Raw genomic sequence first — 19482 nt, forward strand, 5'->3', positions numbered from 1 at the left:
TGATAATGTAGCATATTTCAAATTATGGATGATTCTTGTTCAAAATTTTCCCTGAGTGATTCTACCTGCCAAAATCATGTACAGTATTGTACAGGCAGACAGACCCTGATTTATAAAACATTTATATCCCTGATAAATCTTTTATAAATAAAATATTCCCAAATACATGTACAGTACAGTATATTTGACTGCTGACTCCTGTTATAGTATACAGTAATGGGAGATAGGATCCCACAACAAAAATGCTCCCCCCCCCAAAAAAAAAAAAAACACTAAAGGTCTGTTTTTAAGGAAACTTTTGGGGGGGAAAACAATGAGATTAAACAAAACTGATACTGTAATCATAATGCTTACTGTACTGTACTGTACTGTAGTTCTGTACAGTAAATCCTGTCATAAATTTATTTGATCCATATTAAAATGTATTCTTCAGCACCAAGTTATTAACAGATGTATGGTGTAAAGCTTTTGTTCCCCACACAATTCATATCTGTACAGTACAAGTGTACTGTACTATAGTTTTTCAGAATATATGGCACTTGCTCTTCAGAAACATGGCTATTCACATCAAGGGTCTAAACTAAACTGTATACAGTATGCACACTCGTAACAAAAAGTATCGGTGCATACTGTATTGTGAACAATTTGAGACCAGTGACGATAGGTATTGGGAAAGGCGAGTTGTTCCAGCCATATGTTGGCAGCCCTGTAATCCTGCTGAGCTGCAACCGTTGATGTATGGAGATATATTTCGTCTGTCTCATTCCTCACATTTCGAATCTCGCAAATATCAATACCGTATAGAAGCACCCACATATTGATCCATTTCATAATCTCATTGTACAGTATACTGAACATTGTGTAATCTAAATGTAATACTTTACGGGCCCTTTGATAATAATTTCTGGTAGGTCGTGGCTTATTTACCAATTGTTCAACCCCCTGTCATCTGTAGCACCAGTTTTGAGGTATCGCCGAATCCATCGTGCAGCGGTGTTCCTGTGGACACCAACCCGCCGGCTAATATCTGTGACGCCGAACCCTTCGTTATGAAGGGCAATAATAGCTCCTAGTGTTCCCTCTGAGGTTTCCATGTCGTCTGGCACGTGTAGATCTCTACTGCTTCATATTGCCTCTGTTTTATACCCACGTTCACCGAGACCAAACCCTCGCTCATCATTCAGTTGACACAAAGCAACAATCTGAAAAGAGGAAACAAACACACTGATTGTCAGCCATATGGCAACACCTAGTGGAGGTGGGGGGGGGGGGTTATGAGGATACAATTACTAAACTTCCCGACATATCACAGTGTATACGTATCGTTTCGGAAGTCGTCGATCTCACCCTGCACCGATACTTTTTGGTGCGAGAGGAATCTTAAGCCAAGTCAACAATGTGTATTTGCTCGAAACAAGGCTAATAAAGTACTTGGGTTCATACAAGGAGTGTTAGTTACAAGACTAGCGAGGTCATCCTAAAACTATATCTTGCACTTGTGAGACCTCACTTGGATTACGCAGTTCAATTCTGGTCACTGTATTTCAGAATGGATATAGAATCCTTGGAAAGAATTCAGAGGAGAATGACAAGGGTAATCCCGGGCATTAGGAACCTTGAGTACAGAGGCAGGTTAAAGCATCTTAATTTGCACTACCTCGAGAGATGTAGAGTGAGGGGGCGATATGATAGATGTGTATAAATGGAAGTCAGGGCTAAACAAAGGGGATATTGCAAAGGTACTCAAACTATCCAACCAGGAGCGAACTCGTAACAATGGTTTTAAATTAGACAAATTTAGATTTAGGCGCGAAATAGGTAAACACTGGTTTGGTAACAGAGTAGTGGATGAATGGAACAAGTTACCAAATATCATCATTAACTCGAATACGCTGGATAGCTTCAAACATAGGTTGGATGCTTATATGAGCAATAGGGGTTGGGTATAAATGGGACTGCCCAGTATGGGCCAATAGGCCCGCTGCAGTTTCCTCCATTCTTATGTTCTTATGAGTGTACAGTACTGTACTATACTGCCCAGATTCAGTATAGGACACTCCCAGATGTATTTTTCAGCACCTCACATCTTGTGACGATTGAAAAAATAGCAAAATTATTATTTTATTTTATATTTTTTTTTCATAACCTGAGGGGTATTCATTCAAATAAAGCACAGGATAAAGGTAAAGAAATTGTACCTTAAGAAATTTGTAAATGGGGCATTATTTAATCAGGGTCTGTCTGCACTGTACTGTACTGTAGTCTGAACCTAAAGATACTTTTTGAATTGTTTGTGATTCTGTTTACTGTATATAGTATACAGTACTGTACCGGTATACTATAAGAAAAAAATATTTACAGTGTTTATCTCCCTCATGTTGAAGGCAAGAAAGAAAGGGATCAGTTCACAAAACATAGTTACAAACATGCCAGAAATCAGTAAAAAAACAAACAATGGAAACAGAATTGTGGATGAGTGGGGCAAATTACTGTACCACACATCATCATCAACCCAGATTCATTGGGAAGCTTCAAGTATAGGTTGGACAGATATAGGAGTGATAAGGGTTGTGTGTGAACAGGGATGCCTGGTATGGCCTGGGCCAGTAGGCTCGCTGTAGTTTTCTTCATTCGTATGTTCTTTAGGCTGACAAAAACTAATAGAGAGAGATGAGGTGTGGTTGTGTATGTATTAAGTGGCTCAGAAAAGTGTGAACCTCAGCCTAGCACACATATACAAAGTAAGTGTAATGTAAAAAAGATGGTGGTGAGGTAAAGGCAATTCTATACAGTACTGTACATGGAATAAGTGTACAGTACATAGACTTATCATTATTATCGAACAGCACAAGTGAGCATGGTATTGGCATCACTAAAGTATATTGTACTGTATTGTAATTTATACACTTATACTATATGGTACAGTATATCAGCAGGTAAGTAAGAGGGCACCCAGCCAACACTACTGCATATGTCATACTGTACAGTACTTTTAAAATGTATCTTGTGTTGAGAATGTGCTAACAATATTTTTTCCATAGGCACGATGGTTGTGAGTCGGGTGAGCTTGGCCTTCTCTGAGACACTTCACCTCACCAAACATGTAGCCCACGTGTGTCTCTTCATCACAGTGGTGCTACTGTTTGAAGTGGGAGCTGGGGGCCTGTGGGGGGACCCTCCCACTTCTGCATCATATCCACCTCTAGTCACCCTTCTCTTTCAGCTCCTCAGACTGCTGCCTCTACTGGCACTGCCACAGGTATTGAACAAATATTGAGAGACAAAAACACACTTTGTTAGCCATCTGTAAGAGTGATCAGACACCACTGCTTTAATTGCATTGTCTGGTCGCACAGGTGGTTTTAATAGTTGCACAACCTAAAAACATTTTAGCTCTTTTAGTTTACACTTAAAAACATTACTTTAGTTACAGAAACTTTATGGTCATGTGGAAACCAGATAGGACTAAAAATAGGCATACAAGTATTTTAATTTGTTTGTCAAATAAATTTGTAGTAAATATGGAGGAATAATAGGTACTGTATGTCTTAAGATGTTTGGAGATGGTCATATGATCTGGTATACAGTATAGTGTGAATTGGGAGGTCATGTACTGTATGAAGGAAAGGCTTAACCCTTAAGCCCCGGGTTAGGGTGCTGCTGGCAGTAACACAACACGGGGGGGGGGGGATAAATCGAGAAAAAGGCAGACGTTCTGGAACGTCACCCGAGGCCTAAGGGTTAAGGTCAGGTACTGTATGTGTTCCTGGAAAGAGCAACAATGTAATGTTAAATGAAAATTACTATAGACCCAGTGGTATGAATGGGGGATACACATCCAGAGTATATTGCTAGTTACAATTTTCCAAGAAATTTTTTTTGTAGATACTGTACAGAACTGTAACTGTACATCAAATTATAAATTGAAATAATGATGTATCAATACTGTACTATACTGAATTGTTTAGAGTAAGATAACATTTGTCCTAGCTTACATAATTATACCCTGTACTGTACAGTACAGTACTGTATTTATAATTAATTAAATAATTTATTATCCTTCTTACCACATTTTATGGAAATTGAACAATCTCAACAGATAGTACAGTACTACTGTATTTTGTTGAATAACAACAAAGATTTTCATAGAACATTACGATAAATTTTACCTGCTACATACAGTACTACACTTATCATTTTTATATTATCAGAATTTTCTTCTTTTTGCAGGCTGTTTTTAATCTTTTGGGTCTAATATGCTTTAATGCCTTCCCCGAACGTGCCAAGTTGAAGGGCTCACCTCTTCTGGCACCTTTCCTCTGCCTCCGAGTGGTAACCCGAGGAGACTACCCAGATCTCGTCAGGCAAAATGTCAACCGTAATCTAACTACTTGCCTGCGGGTTGGCCTTGAAAAGTTCATGATAGAGGTTGTCACAGACAAAAAGATTGATTTACCAGAAAACCAAAGGGTTAGACAGGTGTGTACAATGCTGTACTGTACTCTGAATGAAACAGTCCAATCACATGATTAAGAATAAACATACTCTAATCATTTGGTATCCTATGAGTCATTAATAAAGGGATTTTACATATAAATTGTGGTGGAAATTCAAGTATGTTTAGAATATATGTTGTATACTGTATGTATTCAACATACCATACCTAATTTTTTTTAACAAAACTTTTTCTAACCCCAGAAATCTCATGTTATGTAGAGTTGTGCTTTTCATTCATATACGTCCACCCTGACTTTAATTACTTGTTTCTCTCACACATTACTCCTTACAATGTATTTTAATTGTTTCATTGATACAGATGTACAGAACAATACTTGAGTTTTAATATGTAGCCAATTCTCTCTCTTTCACCACCAGTGTCTTCCAGGCATTCTAAGAAATTTCAAATTTTTTCACCACCCAGATTGTAATTTTGTACTTGCTTAACCCATATTGTATTTTTGTAGTACGTACTGTCGTTGCTTCTCTCGGGCTGTACTCATTTATTCTCTAGTTTACCAGTCAGCTCCCTTAAACTATTATTTTCATCCTCTGCATACTGTACATATGAAATTTTCATGGTAACCTGCCATTCATATCACTCGCTTTTCCTCCATATCTTTGTGTTTCCTGTGTCTCGTTTATTATTATTGCTGTACAATATATCCCTTGAATTTTATAAATGTGTGTATGTTTGTGTTCATTTTTATATCTTTGAAAAGGAGAAAATAATTCATCCTTTAATTGATTTATAAGACTCATCATTGGAATTAAGAGTGAAGGACAAAGGATAGTGAGAGTGACTGCTATACTGTGACTGTTTAAACATGCTAGGATTCATTGTCTCAACGGTGTTTGAGTCAAAATGTACTGTAGTGTGGTTGAGTGTTGACAGGGAACTGAAAGTGGGAGTTGTATGTGTTGGGCATGGTGATGACCACAGAATTAACAAGAGTGGTTAGATTGATTGCAGATCCCTTGACTTTTCTCAGCCTTCAGGAGAATGACTTCCTGTGTGTATTTCTTAAGGGGTTTTTATCGGGTTGAAATTTTTAGTTTGAAAGTGTGTATGGGTGTGTAAAAAAAAAAAAAAAGATGTTTATAAGGTAAATATTGGCCTAAAAACAACTATCATGCCACCATGAACCCACAGACTTAACATAAAAAGACTCGGGGGTGTTGGAGAGAGACAACTCTCCCAAACAAATAAATTTTCAGGTGTTATTTAAGTAGGCTTGGTGCTGATTTTAAGGCTCACAGATAAACTGTTAACTAATACTTTACAAAATCCTGCAATAATATTATACCAACTTTGATCCATTGACATGACATAATGATCAACCACAGGGGAACATTGAAAAACAACTTAGTTTTACTTAAGTACTGTTCTGTAGTTGCAGAAAGGATCCATATAAATTGCAAGTAATGTACTGTATGTCCACAGAGACAAACAGCTTACTTGCTATGGTTTCCTACTCTTCAAGTTGGTGGATATGAAAGGAATAAATTGGTGGTAAATTAATATAGGAGTGTAAATTGTAAAAAAAAAAAAAAAAAAAAATTTTTGACTGGCTAATCCTGAGCACTCATTTTTAATGCAGGTCGTAGTTCCCACCAGTTATCGTCCAAAGAGTGGAGCTTTGTTTAAGGCTCGGGCACTCCAATATTGTCTTGAGGAGGACATCAATATATTGGCTGACACAGATTGGATTGTTCATCTTGATGAAGAAACCTTAGTGACTGATGCTGCAATTCGGGGGATTCTCAATTTTGTTATTGAAGGCAGACATCAGTTTGGGCAGGTTTGTATTTGTTGATTTATTAATACTATGGAATTTAGTTGCTTTACTTTAATAAGGTACAATACAGGGGGTCCCCGAGTTACGAACACCCGCCAGTACGAACGTGGTCTCATAAGGTCAATTATTTTAACAATCCGAGATAGGTACAACTGGTTCGTAGTATTAACATACAAGATCTAGTTTGCGTGACACAGCAGTGAGATGGAGCAACGGGTGGGGAGTTATACGTCACCCAGCCACGTGCCTTGAGGGAGCGTCGGTACATCTTACCCTCATCTCAGTATCATGTGTGATCAAGTGCAAACTGCTATTTTTTGCTTATTATCTTTATTTTTCTGCCCTCATCATGGCTCCCAAACCTGATGCAAGTGATAGTAGTGCATCCAAGAAAAAGAAAACAATTACAATGGAAGTGAAAGTTGATGTAATTAAACGTTCTGAAAAAGGTGAAACACCCTCGGTGATCGGTAAGGCATTAGGCTTCCTCGGTCAACGATGGGAAGAATTTTGAAAGACAGAAAATTCTTGAACATGTAAAAGAATCTACACCAATGCACTACAGTACTGTGATAACAAAACAAAGAAGTGGATTGTTAATTGAAATGAAAAGATTGTTAGTGATATTGGTGGAAAATCAGCCAGCCCAAGGTTTCAATTTAAGGGTTAAATTAAAATTTTTACTTTCCTTTACTGATTTGTCATTCAATTTCTTCTTTTCTCTTAAACTAAGTGATTCTAGATGTATAAAAGGACTTTGGCTATGATATAGTGCACATAGGGTACAGTACCAGTTACGTGTTCTGACTTCAGAACGTCCTCAGGAACGGGGACCCCCTGTAGTTTATTATTACTGTATTTTTATCATTATTACTATTACTGTACTGTAATATTATTATCATCATCATCATCATTATTGCTGTTCTGTACTATTATTGATGTCATTATTACTAATACTGTACTGTAATATTATTGATATCATCATCATCATTGCTGTTCTGTACTATTATTGATGTCATTATTACTATTACTGTACTGTAATATTATTGATATTATCATCACCATCATCATCATCATCATCATCATCATCATCATCATCATCATCATTGCTGTTCTGTACTATTATTGATGTGGTCATTATTTCTATTACTGTACTGTAATATTATTGATATCATCATCATTATTATTATTACTGTTCTGTACTATTATTGATGTCATTATTACTATTACTGTACAGTGGTCCCTCGGTTAACGAGCGCCTCGGTTAACGAGATTTCGGTTAACGATTTACCTTCCATAAGATTCTTAACTTCGGTTGACGAGCAATCCCTCGATTAACGAGTTTTTTACGAGCCAACTTCAACATGTTTTCGCTTGCATTTGGCGGTCCACCAGCTGTAGTATTAGTCCGCCAATACAGTTCTGCTATAACGCGATAATTGTGTTCTTGTAAAATATCGTGTTATAGAAAATCGCGTAATAGAAATAACAGGGCTTATGGAGAAAATAGGGTTAGGTGCAGATTACTCGAAATCGAAAAAATTTAGTAGTTAGCCTAACACAAAGGATAGCACAGTCTAAATAAATGTTACATTCATATCTAATAATGAAATCATACAGTAAATTTAACACTTTACCTTGAAAAAATATGAATGTAACTTGATGGGGGAGAAGGGTGATTTTGAGGTTGATAACATCAAGCTTCTCTTCAAGTGTTATATCCTTTCTTTTACGATAATCACCGGGAATTCTATCATCAGAATGCTTTTTGGAGATATTCCTCTTTACCATATTCACAGTTAATACCACAAAATTGGAGAAATAGTAAGCAAAAATCGCGTTATAGCAAACAAGCGATCGCGTTATACAAATATTGTTCCGAATTCATAAATCGCGTTAGAGCAAATTCGCGTTATCAAAACACGCGTTATAGCAGAACTCACTGTACAGTAATCGGTTTTAGGGCTTAAATTCCTTACTATTTTAGTAAATATCAAGAAGTTTATACTATTCAATAATTTTAAAAGTTTAATATTAACTTTTTTAGTCATTTTAACAATTATTGAACATAATTGAAGGTAAAGAAACTAGTTTCTGGCGTGCCATCCAGCCTGTTAACACACCAGACAGGCGTTAGTCTCTCTCTGTTTTCAGTGGAGGTAACATCTTGCTTGAGACTCTTCAACTAAACGCTTTTTTTCTGTGTTTCCAAGCAAATTATTGGTCATTTTGAAATATATTTTACATATTGACAATATATAATGCAGTGCAGTGTTGATTTAAAGAAAATAATCTTGAATTACACCAAGAGAACTAAAATTTTATGGGTGAAATGGTGCCATGGGGTGACTTCTCTTCCACCCCAATGCCTTCTCCTCTCCCTTCTCCTCCACCCCCATTCTAATTCCCATCATCATCATCATCATCCAGGGGCCTTCTACATACACACCTCAAAGTAAGTGAACTTTTTTACCTTTTTTGTTGAATTTAGGCAATTTTCGGTGAGCTGGAACCAATTACCCAAAAACCCATTGAAACAATGGTTTCGGTTAACGAGTTTTTCGGTTAACGAGCAACCTGCTGGAACGGATTGTGCTCGTTAACCGAGGGACCACTGTAGTGTAATATTATTGATATTATTATCATCATCATCGCCACCAGTGTTCTGTACTATTATTGATATCATTATTACTATTGCTGTACTGTAATATTATTGATGTTATCATTATCACTATTAGTATTATTATTATTTCTCTTATATTACATACATTTTGTGATAAGTTTTTCCTCGTGCAAAGTACATATAAAGTCACATTACAATGTTTGGTTAATTTATCTTTACATAATTTTTTTCATATTTTCACCATTGTTTTGCCCCATGTTTAGTGCTTGTTGTTTATTTCCAAGACCACATTTAATATTTGATTAATTTTGCATGTCTCTTTATTAAATCCTTAAATTTTACAGGGTTTGATTACATATGCAAATGAGAATATTCAGAATTGGTTCACAACCTTGGCTGACAGTTTTAGAGTCTCTGATGATATGGGCAAGCTGAGGTTCCAGTTCAAAGTGTTTCACAAACCACTCTTTGGCTGGAAAGGCTCCTATGTTGTCACACAGGTAAGCTCATCACTTACTGTTTTAATCATTACTACTTAAACCTGTTTCATAGTTGACAAGAATAACAATTGCTTTTGTGGTAGACCAAGCAAGACACCCTTTAATGTTTTCTAAACTTTGCTTATTAGAAAAATTTTACAAGTGTATTCCTGGCATTTTATTTGTGGTCAAGACAAGGCGGGTTTCTCTCCCTTTTTTTTAATAATTGAAAAGGTTAAACTGATTGCACAGTTTTACTGGATAAGGATGGTGAAGATTAAAAACCTCCCAGATGAAACAGTGCTCTTCATCTTCTCATGTTAATTTAAGCTCTTTTGCCTCATTCCTTATGGTGGCATCACACCATCAGTTAATTTTTTGGGGCTGTGTTTTTGTTGATTCAAAATAAGATTAACCTTTCCATGTTTTTGTTTACCTTTGGTTGAAAGTTGAGTAAAAGAAAATCTATATACAGTAACTGTACAAATATTATTATTTCAGACGGGTGCAGAACGACGAGTAACCTTTGATCATGGGCCAGATGGAAGTGTAGCAGAAGATAACTATTTTGGTATGGTGGCACTGAGGGATGGTTACTCATTTGATTTCATTGAAGGAGAGATGTGGGAGAAATCCCCATTTACTATCTACGACTTTCTGCAACAACGAAAGAGATGGCTTCAAGGTATTCTCTTGGTAGTCCACAGCCCCCACATACCGGTGAGTTTCTACTGTCAGTGAGAGTTGATTTGTGAAATAAATAGGCCTTTTTCAATAAATGCCATCAACTTTAGTTATTACTGTTGAAGATTTTTCTGAAATTGGAGAATGAAATGTCCCATAGGCCTAGTGGCTTATTAGGGGCAGTTAAAATGCTGTAGATTAAACCTTTTTTTCAGTACACATGGAGGCAGTGTGGCTGGCACTGCTGCACCCAACTATCTTGTTCCCCAATTGTAGAGTAAAGTCATCCAAAGCTAGGTGCCCCTGAGAAAAATCAGAAATTATGACATAAGACAAGCACTGAATTATATTGCTATATATATTATGATATTGTGCAAACTGTTCAAACTCCTCCCTTTTAAGATGGCTTACAGGGTACCCATTATTTTTTTCTCATCTCTAGCCATTCACAAACTTCCAGATCTTGACCTTATCTTGGGTAATGGCTTATTAATATATTTGAATTTGTTTTTAAATGACCATCCAAAATAATTCTTCTCATAAGTGACCTTTGTGATTAATGCACAATTTCTCTCCACAGGTGAGTACTAAGTGGCTCTTGGCAGTGTCTCTCTACTCTTGGGTCACTATGCCCCTGGCCCTGGCCTCTGTCATTTTAAGTACCATCTTCCCTGTGCCTGTGCCTGGTTTTCTTAATGTAATTGCAGCATTTGTTGGTGGTGTAAACTTTTATATGTATATATTTGGGGTGATCAAGTCATTCCGTGTTGATAGAGTTGGATTTTTACGGATGACTATGTGTATGGCCGGAGCACTTATCACAATGCCATTCAATTTTTTGGTGGAAAATATTGCTGTGATTCGTGGACTGGTTGGGAACAAACATAAATTTTACATTGTCAATAAGTTGACAGGGGCTCCTGATAAAGTTGTTAGCACTGTTTAAGTTGAGTGGATTTGCCTGCCTAGTCATGTGTACACCTTTCTCCCCCTCCCCTTACCTTACTGCAGCTGACCACCTCCACCGTTGCCTGAGAAACATTTTGAGGAGTCATCTTTATAGATTGACTGCACCTAGTAATGTTGCTCTGGCTACTGCAGGTGCTCATGACAAGAAAATACCATGGTATGAAATACTCCACCAGAACCAAGTAATTCATCTTCTAATGAATGAACACAAAGCCAAATTTGGTTATAGCTTGATGCATAATGCTTCTTGTTGATGTATATACCAGTGCATCTTATTGCATCAGTGTAAACAAATAAGCTGTGCGAGTGTAATATGGAAATCGGCATGTGTATATGTAATATCTTCAGCATTGCTGCATTGAATCTTGAAAAACCATGTGCTCATCTGTGGACTCACCAAATAATCTAGTATTTTCTAGATTTCTTGCCTTTGTGCACAAATTGTTCAAATAGCTGCTAAGGGGCAAATAAGAAAGATTTGCAAGAAAATAAGATACATGATAGAAGTGTACTCGATCAGAGATCTCCATTAACTTAGCTTGGGTATGGTCAGCTGTGCTGTATTAGAGGTGCTGCAAGTTATGTGAAATGTGCTCAGGAATGTGGTTATTTCTCAAGTCCTGTAGCACTTTTACAAATAAAGGTATGATGAGGTGGAAGAAGTGAACAGCAGTGCTATTATAACAAGCACAAATCAAAATTTAGGTGCTGAAGCAAAGTCCAAGCTGACCTTTATGATTCTCAAATGTATGCTACTTCAGCAATATAAACTCATTCTCTAACATGGAGAAAATTAAAAAAAAAATGAGGAGGAGTGCTTGTTCGCACATTTTAGACCATGTGCAATGTAGGCATGATCATGGTGGTGCATATATGCTTTGGGCATCCCCACCTTTGTGATAACATTCACTGCCAATGGAAAAAAAAGCAAGCTGATATTTAGGCCTCCAATATTTCCCAGTGCCAGGGCATTGTGTTCAGTCTATGAACTTGCCATTTTCTTTTTTTTTTACCATAGCAGATAGTTGAAAGCCTGTGTCAGCAATATAATTTATTATATTCAGTGTTGTCTGTATATTTTTGTTAAGTGTTACTTTTTTGTAGTTTCAGATAGATTTCTCATTTGCTTGTATTTAATGTTTATAGAGCAAAAGCATTTGTACAGATCATACCAACAGTTGATAAGGTGTTAGTAATTGTCAGTTGATAATAACTGATCAAGTAGCCTCTCTAAATTGTATTTGCATTAAGTCTATCATGGACATTGCAGCAAAGCTGTCTCACAGCAAGGTGATGCAGTTCATGCAACAACCATGTAGTAGTATTCCATGATCACTGTTTGCTGTAAGAAGACATCAAGATTTTATTTTTATTTTTTTTGTGTGTGTGTGCAGGGGGGGGGGGGCACTTTATAATAGTAGCCATATGCTTTTTTGTTCCTTTGGTTGTGATGTGTTCTACTTGTAAGAAATGAATTGACTATGTTATTGTATATATTATATGCTAAATTCTTCCAAGAATAATTGGAAGGTAAGGTCTTAACCAAAGACTCCCTAACATTTAGTTTATCAAGAGTAAGTAACACTTTTGCTGTTTTTGGTTAATTATATGTAATGTTCTTATTCTACACAATTGTACCTCAAGAAATTATGAGCCAGTTGAATATGTGTAAAAGCAGATTTTGTCTTATACAGTTACATGCCTTCTGAATATATACCTAGCCAGTACATTAGTATTGGTTTTAAATCATACAATAATCTATAAAAATATACAGTACTAAAATATTTGTGCAGTCTGTAATCATGAACATTTAAATTGTATTAGTAACAGAAAGAAGCTGTGTGACACTTAACTTGATAATTTTTGATGTGTCTAAACAGTGTAAGAACGTCTGTACGCAAGGATTTATTTTAGAATCACATGCATTGAAACATGCATTAGAATTTATCTAATTTACCACTAGTTATCAGAAAAATAATATTGTTTAATGTAAATGATTCATGGAAGAGTTTTCATTTTTAGTAGAATGAATTTGAGGAAGGTTCAGATTTGTTTTGTTTTTTTGAATGGCTAACCATCTTGGTGTCAGGATATTGCAAACTGCATTATCTGTTTACAAAGTTAAGATTATATCTGTAATGAATATATCCAGTAAAACTGGTATTGTGTATTACAGTAAAATCTTTCATGCACAATTGTAGTGAAATAAAGGTATGAAGATGAAACAAATACATAACATCTAAATACAAACATATATTTTTTCTAATATAAACCATTGCCCAGGTTTGAGTAGTGTTGTCTCCCTCTGTATGAGAATCAGTTGGCTAGTGTGGTGCCTACTGTACACATCATATCAGATAATGCATGACACAAATATGCTTGGCTATAACACAAAGTCTATGAAAGCAGAAACCAAAACAAATGTATATGGTTTAATTGTACATTGTACAGAAAGTTTTTAATATAGGTTGGTGCATTTACTGTAGGGTATAAGTGAGAAAAGCCATGCCACGCATTTTTATTTGATCTTCACTAAGATATCCACCACAGAATTTACAGTAAAACATGTTCTCATCCCATGCATGTGCTTAGCACTCTTTGTTATTTCTCCAGAACAGCTGCCTCATCTATATGGCCGCAGATTTGCATGTAATGCCATCTTGTTCAACAGTTGATTATCATTCACAAAATACTCTTAAGGTAATCTTAAGCAATTTTTTTTAAATTCATGACTATAAATTATGAGTGAGAGTAATGTTGTAACAAATGGTAAATCTTCATAACTGTGATTTGTATTGGGAACACAAAATCATCTGTGGCCTCTTCAGCTGGTAATTGGTAAATTGTTAGATGCCATTTCTTCACATTGTTTATTCCACAGTATTCAGCTAGCGATAAGACCAGAGTTATTATATTGTCCACAATTTATTCTTGCCATGTTATGATTTTAAAGCAGCAGTAAATTTAGTCCCTATTCTAAATATAAGTAATTATTTCAGTAAAATTCAAAGCCAGAATTCCTTGTAAATATATAATGTACAGGTGTACACCTTGACTTTTTCCTCTACCTCCACCTATGTATTCTACATTCTTTTTACTAATATTTCCTGTATGGCCATACCACTATGGCACACCCAGATTAACTGTCTGTCTGACATGGGCTTCTTATTATTTGAATCCTATTTGCTCTACATATTACTCTCAAAAACATCTTTCCTGTCACTTTTTCCTTTATATCCAAGAATCCACTCTTCACTCCCGTTTAGTTTTGATGGCTCAACAATTCCTCTATACATATCCAACATTGCAATTGTTGATACAGTTCCCTCTGCTACTCTTATGGTCATGTCCTTTCTTGGCTAGCAATTACAGTATATTTGTTCTTTGGCATTTTCACCTTGTTCATTTTCCTCCAAAAAGGCTTCCGTTTCTTTTTAAAAACCATTAACAGCCCTTTCGCCATCATTTGTTTACCCTTTGCAGTTTTTGACCATTTTCATTACTCCCCTATATACAGTAAGATCTCATATTTCGCGAGCACTACCTAATGTAACCAAGTCTTAAATTTGGCGTAAAATATCGTGAGTTTCTCGAGATCCAGCAAGTTGAATGCTGGCCACCGTCTTGAATGATGTCACAGCCCTCATACCAGTTACAGTCATTGCGTCTATATATATATATATATATATATATATATATATATATATATATATATATATATATATATATATATATATATATATATATATATATATATATATATATATATATATATATATATATATATATATATATATATATATATATTCCTCAATTCATAGTATTCACAGTAAAGAAAATTTATAATAACAAATATAAAATAATCATAATAACAGCAGCACTGTAATAATAAAGAACCACAAATAAATACAAAAATTAAAAAAAATAGATAAAAAGTAAGAAACAATACAGTGGTCCCTCGGTCAACGAGCACAATCCGTTTTAGTAGGTTGCTCGTTAAGTGAAAAACTCGTTAACCGAAACCATTGTTTCAATGGGTTTTTGGGTAATTGGTTCCGGCTCACCGAAAATTGCCTAAATTCAACAAAAAAAGGTAGAAAAGTACACTTACTTTGAGGTGTGTATGTAGTAGGCTCCTGGATGATGAAGGGAATTAGAATGGGGGTGGAGGAGAAAGGAGAAGAGAAGGCATTGGGGTGGAAGAGAAGTCACCCCATGGCCCCATTTCACCCATAAAATTTTAGTTCTCTTGGTGTAATTCAAGATTATTTTCTTTAAATCAACACTGCACTGCATTATATATTGTCAATATGTAAAATAAATTTCAAATTGACCAATAATTTGCTTGGAAACACAGAAAAAAAGCATTTAGTTGAAGAGTCTCAAGCAAGATGTTACCTCCACTGAAAAGACACAAAGACTGACGCCTGTATGCTGTGTTGGCAGGCTGGATGGCGTGCCACAAACTAGTTTCTTTACCTTCAATTATGTTCAATAATTGTTAAAATGACTAAAAAAATTTATATTAAACTTTTAAAATTATTGAATAGTATAAACTTCTTGATATTTACTAAAAGGGTAAGGAATTTAAGCCCTAGAACCGATTACTGTATTGGCGGACTAATTCTACAGCTGGTGGACCGCCAAATGCAAGCTAAAACATGTGGAGGTCGGCTCGTAAGAAACTCGTTAATCGAGGGATTGCTCGTTAATCGAAGTTAAGAATCTTATGGAAGGTAACTCGTTAACCGAGGGACCACTGTATATATGTTGTGTTGTCAATAGTAAGAGAAACAATTGAGACCCTGCAATTGTGTGTAAATGAGGCAGAAAGTCAGATGAGAAACCTGGAACTTGGTCACAATTTTGGTGATGTGTTCCATAACCTAAAATGAAAATGTTCCAGACCCATTTTCAAGAAAAATAAACTGTAAAACAAATAAATATAATATTATTTTAAAATGGTATATAAAGCAAGTGTACAGTACAGTGTACTTAACAATAAAAGCAGATACTGTACATCAACTTGGGTAGATGAGATGATGGAGGTGGTGGTAGAGGTTTTACAGAGTGGGTGATGGTGTTGGAATGACACCTGCAGAGTCATCAGGGTTGGAATCCATATCAGGGTGTATGACATCTCGCATAAGGCTGAATTTTGCTCACATTAATTGAATTCCTGGTAGGAATAGGGTCTTTGCATACAAGTGAACTTGCATATATCGAGGACTTCCTGTATATAAAATGTTACTGAAAAATGACCATAATACATTGAGGTTGTTTGGAAAGTAACCAGACAGCGAAATTTTGCTATCAATTAGGTTAGGTTACATTAGGTTTGGGTATTTTTTTTATAACAATATTGAAACCGTTTATTTAGCCAGAAAAATACAGATACAGGGTGGACAATAATAAAAATACTGACATGGCTGAGCATTTATTTTATTTATTTATTTTTTTGTCAATGCATTTTTTGGTCTGAGCCTAAAACACACACACACACACACACACTGTACCTGTATAATTAGATGTGAAGCCAGATCAGAAGGCCTTTAGTGTAAGAACTTGGGTATTCTACCGACTTTTCAGATTAAAATGTACTGGCTTCTCTTGAGCTGTATTACTTTATTTCTATCAAAAGTATTTTTCAGTATTTAGGAACTACCTGTACAATAAATATAATTCTGTCATTACAAGCTTTAAAGTTGAGGGTAAGACAAAATGAGTAGCCAGTAAGGCTAACCACATAAAAGAAGTTGCATCATTAAATCCATGAACCTCTTTGCCAAACTTCCTATCAGATAAAAAGACAATTACCATTGTTCTACTCAATCATTTAGCCCCTGAAAATTACCTAAGAGTTGTAGATATTATAAATTTACAAATTTGGTAAAAATCAAAAATGGAGAATGAGAACCTAGTGGTTTTTTCTTAAGCATTTTCCTACTATGGTGCCAGTGACCAGATTCAAGAATAAAACCAAATTTATTTCACTCGCCTTCATCCATTCACTATTTGCTGTGACATCCATATGAATCACTTTCTCCTATCATGATAGGAATATCCAGAGTAAGAATAAATTAAGGGTTTGCAGTTGCCTAAAAAAAATTGGCAAGTTTATTTAAAAATGTAATGGGAATTTAGTGTGAAATTGTCTTTTATATAAAGAATTATCTTTATAAAACAATGATAAGTTAAGAATTATCTGCTATATTTCATCACATTGTAAAGACTCTGGGGATGATCTAACCACATTGAATTTACCATTTCCTTAGCATTATAGGTTAAAAGACTAAGTTTCTGCTATTAGTTACAGCCACAGTTGCTTGTGTGGTAATGTTTCTGGTATTCTTCAGTGTACTGTACATACTTTATATGTCAAACTAGTTTTCTTTTGTTTACCTAAAACAGTTTGTTGTAGTACAGTTTATGCATACTTGATGTATTTATTGGTTGCAGTACGTACTGTACATACAGTACAGAAAATGGGTTCCACTCCAGGTTTGGTTAAGGGTTAAACAGTACAGAATTAGAAATAAATAAGTAAATAGAATTACGTGTAATGAAAATTTGTAAATTTATGGAAATTCTAAATACTGTACCCAGGTTACAGAAATGATAGTGTCATTAAGGAAATTATATAAAATTTAATACATGTCTGACCGAAAGTAATTACAGTACTGTACAGTTTATCTAAATTTACCTAGGCAAGGTTTTTAATCTCAAGTTGGACTATGCTAATTTGAGTATGCTGGCTTAATTTGTAGAAAGTGAAATACTGTACTGCACTTGAAATCTTTTCTTTGTAAAAATGTTGATTAAAGCTCCCTGTGTCATGATTGTTAATACAGGCATCACTCATTTCATTAAAGGGTTGAATTCCTGAAAAGTGTTCCACCAAGCAAAATTCTGCTAAAAGAATTTCAGATGCATTCCTGAAGAAAAAATCTACCAAAGGGAAAATGCTATCCACAAAATGTAATATTCAGCTACCCGGTAAATATATTCAATCCATCTCCAGTAAAATATTATAATAATTACTTTGTGCACAGATAATACCATAAATAACAGAAAAAGCAATGTACACTAAATAGAAACTATGGTGAAGGGTGCTTGACTCACAAGCACTTTAAGTACAAGTGCTCCTCTACCTACGAACGAGTTACGTTCCTGAGGCTTGTTTGTAAGTCCAATTGTTTGCAAGTCCAACTTTACTCTTGTAGATACCAAACATTGTAAAAAAATGAAAAGATTACGGATATTTAGTACAGCTATACCCTTTAATACAGCCTTTAAACCTGGCTCACTATTCTCCTCTTAGGTAATGTTTGTTCTGTCTGTAATTTTCTTCCAAATATTCCAGTCTCATCCACATTAAACACCTGTTCTGGCTGTTAACCCCCCTCAGTGATGATGTTTGTATCTCTGAAAGTTTGTAAGTTGAACTTTCTTAAGTAGAGGAGCACCTGTATACCAAATGAAGAACTTAAATCTTATTTTCTCCCTTCTGTCCCTTGAAGTGCTCACAGGAAACCACCATATAACTTTTAATTTCACAGCCAAAGTAATCATCTTTCTGATTTTCTTACCACTGCTACCATGAGCACTTAAGAGAATGAACTCTTGGCAGACATAATTAAAGGAATGAATTACTTTGAAAGGAGAAAACTAAGGTGAAAACCATTAAAAACTAGCTGCCAGGTGTTTACAAATGTGGGAAGTACATATATTTGAAAATCACTAACAAATGAAATGTACAGTAGACTCAGACTTTTTCTACAAAGTGTCTATTCTATGTTTAAAATGTTTTAAAACATTCAAAATTCCATAACTCGAGTTGCATGTACCCCTGTACTGTATTGTTAAGTGAAGTGTGTACCCCCAATTACTTGTTCTGTGAATTCAAAATTCTCCTGTTTCCATTAAATGGAGATTCCTATGTTGAAACACTGTTTCTAGACTACACTTTTAAGTTCATCAAATGTTGTTCATATGTAATTTGGGGGTTTGGAAATATCTATTTATTAAAAAATTATCAGGATGTAAATACAATACATGTCCTTATGTTATTAAGTGTTTCCAAGCTCTGTATTGTAATTTTGTTCTTGTTTATAAACTGAAGTGAAAAAAACTTTTTTTTTTGATAACAGGATCTGACTGATATGGTCACAAGGATGCTCACACAAAACATTTTGTATCCTTCCAGTTACGTATTCTCGACCTGATCTGTTTATACTCCGAGATTAAGCACCATACGGGTTGTGAAGATGTAACAGAACATGGCCCTGGCACATCATGTTAAATAAGACTGTGTTAGTGTTGATCTGTACATGAACTGACAAGTGTATGCTCACTGTACTTAATGTGGCTTCTCTGTTTTTGTTTTTAGAATCCAAGCTAAATCATGCATTTACAAAAAATAATGGTGTTA

General features: G+C 35.3%; 1 protein-coding gene across 8 annotated transcripts in view; it reads left to right on the forward strand.

Annotated features, from left to right (window-relative positions):
* The window catches only part of LOC121860623 (beta-1,4-mannosyltransferase egh-like), a 58624-nt gene extending 44526 nt beyond the window's left edge, over positions 1–14098 (forward strand). For all 8 annotated transcript variants that reach the window (XM_042357872.1, XM_042357871.1, XM_042357866.1 and 5 more), the window contains 6 exons: positions 3042–3259; positions 4231–4479; positions 6099–6299; positions 9264–9419; positions 9900–10118; positions 10663–14098. In XM_042357872.1, coding sequence (XP_042213806.1) covers positions 3047–3259; positions 4231–4479; positions 6099–6299; positions 9264–9419; positions 9900–10118; positions 10663–11028 — 1404 coding nt within the window. In that variant the 5' untranslated portion in view covers positions 3042–3046 and the 3' untranslated portion in view covers positions 11029–14098. The remainder of the gene's footprint in view (positions 1–3041; positions 3260–4230; positions 4480–6098; positions 6300–9263; positions 9420–9899; positions 10119–10662) is intronic.
* The last annotated feature ends 5384 nt before the right edge of the window (positions 14099–19482 follow it).

Source organism: Homarus americanus, unplaced genomic scaffold, assembly GCF_018991925.1.
Source record: "Homarus americanus isolate GMGI-L3 unplaced genomic scaffold, GMGI_Hamer_2.0 scaffold11150, whole genome shotgun sequence".
NCBI lineage: Eukaryota > Metazoa > Arthropoda > Malacostraca > Decapoda > Nephropidae > Homarus > Homarus americanus.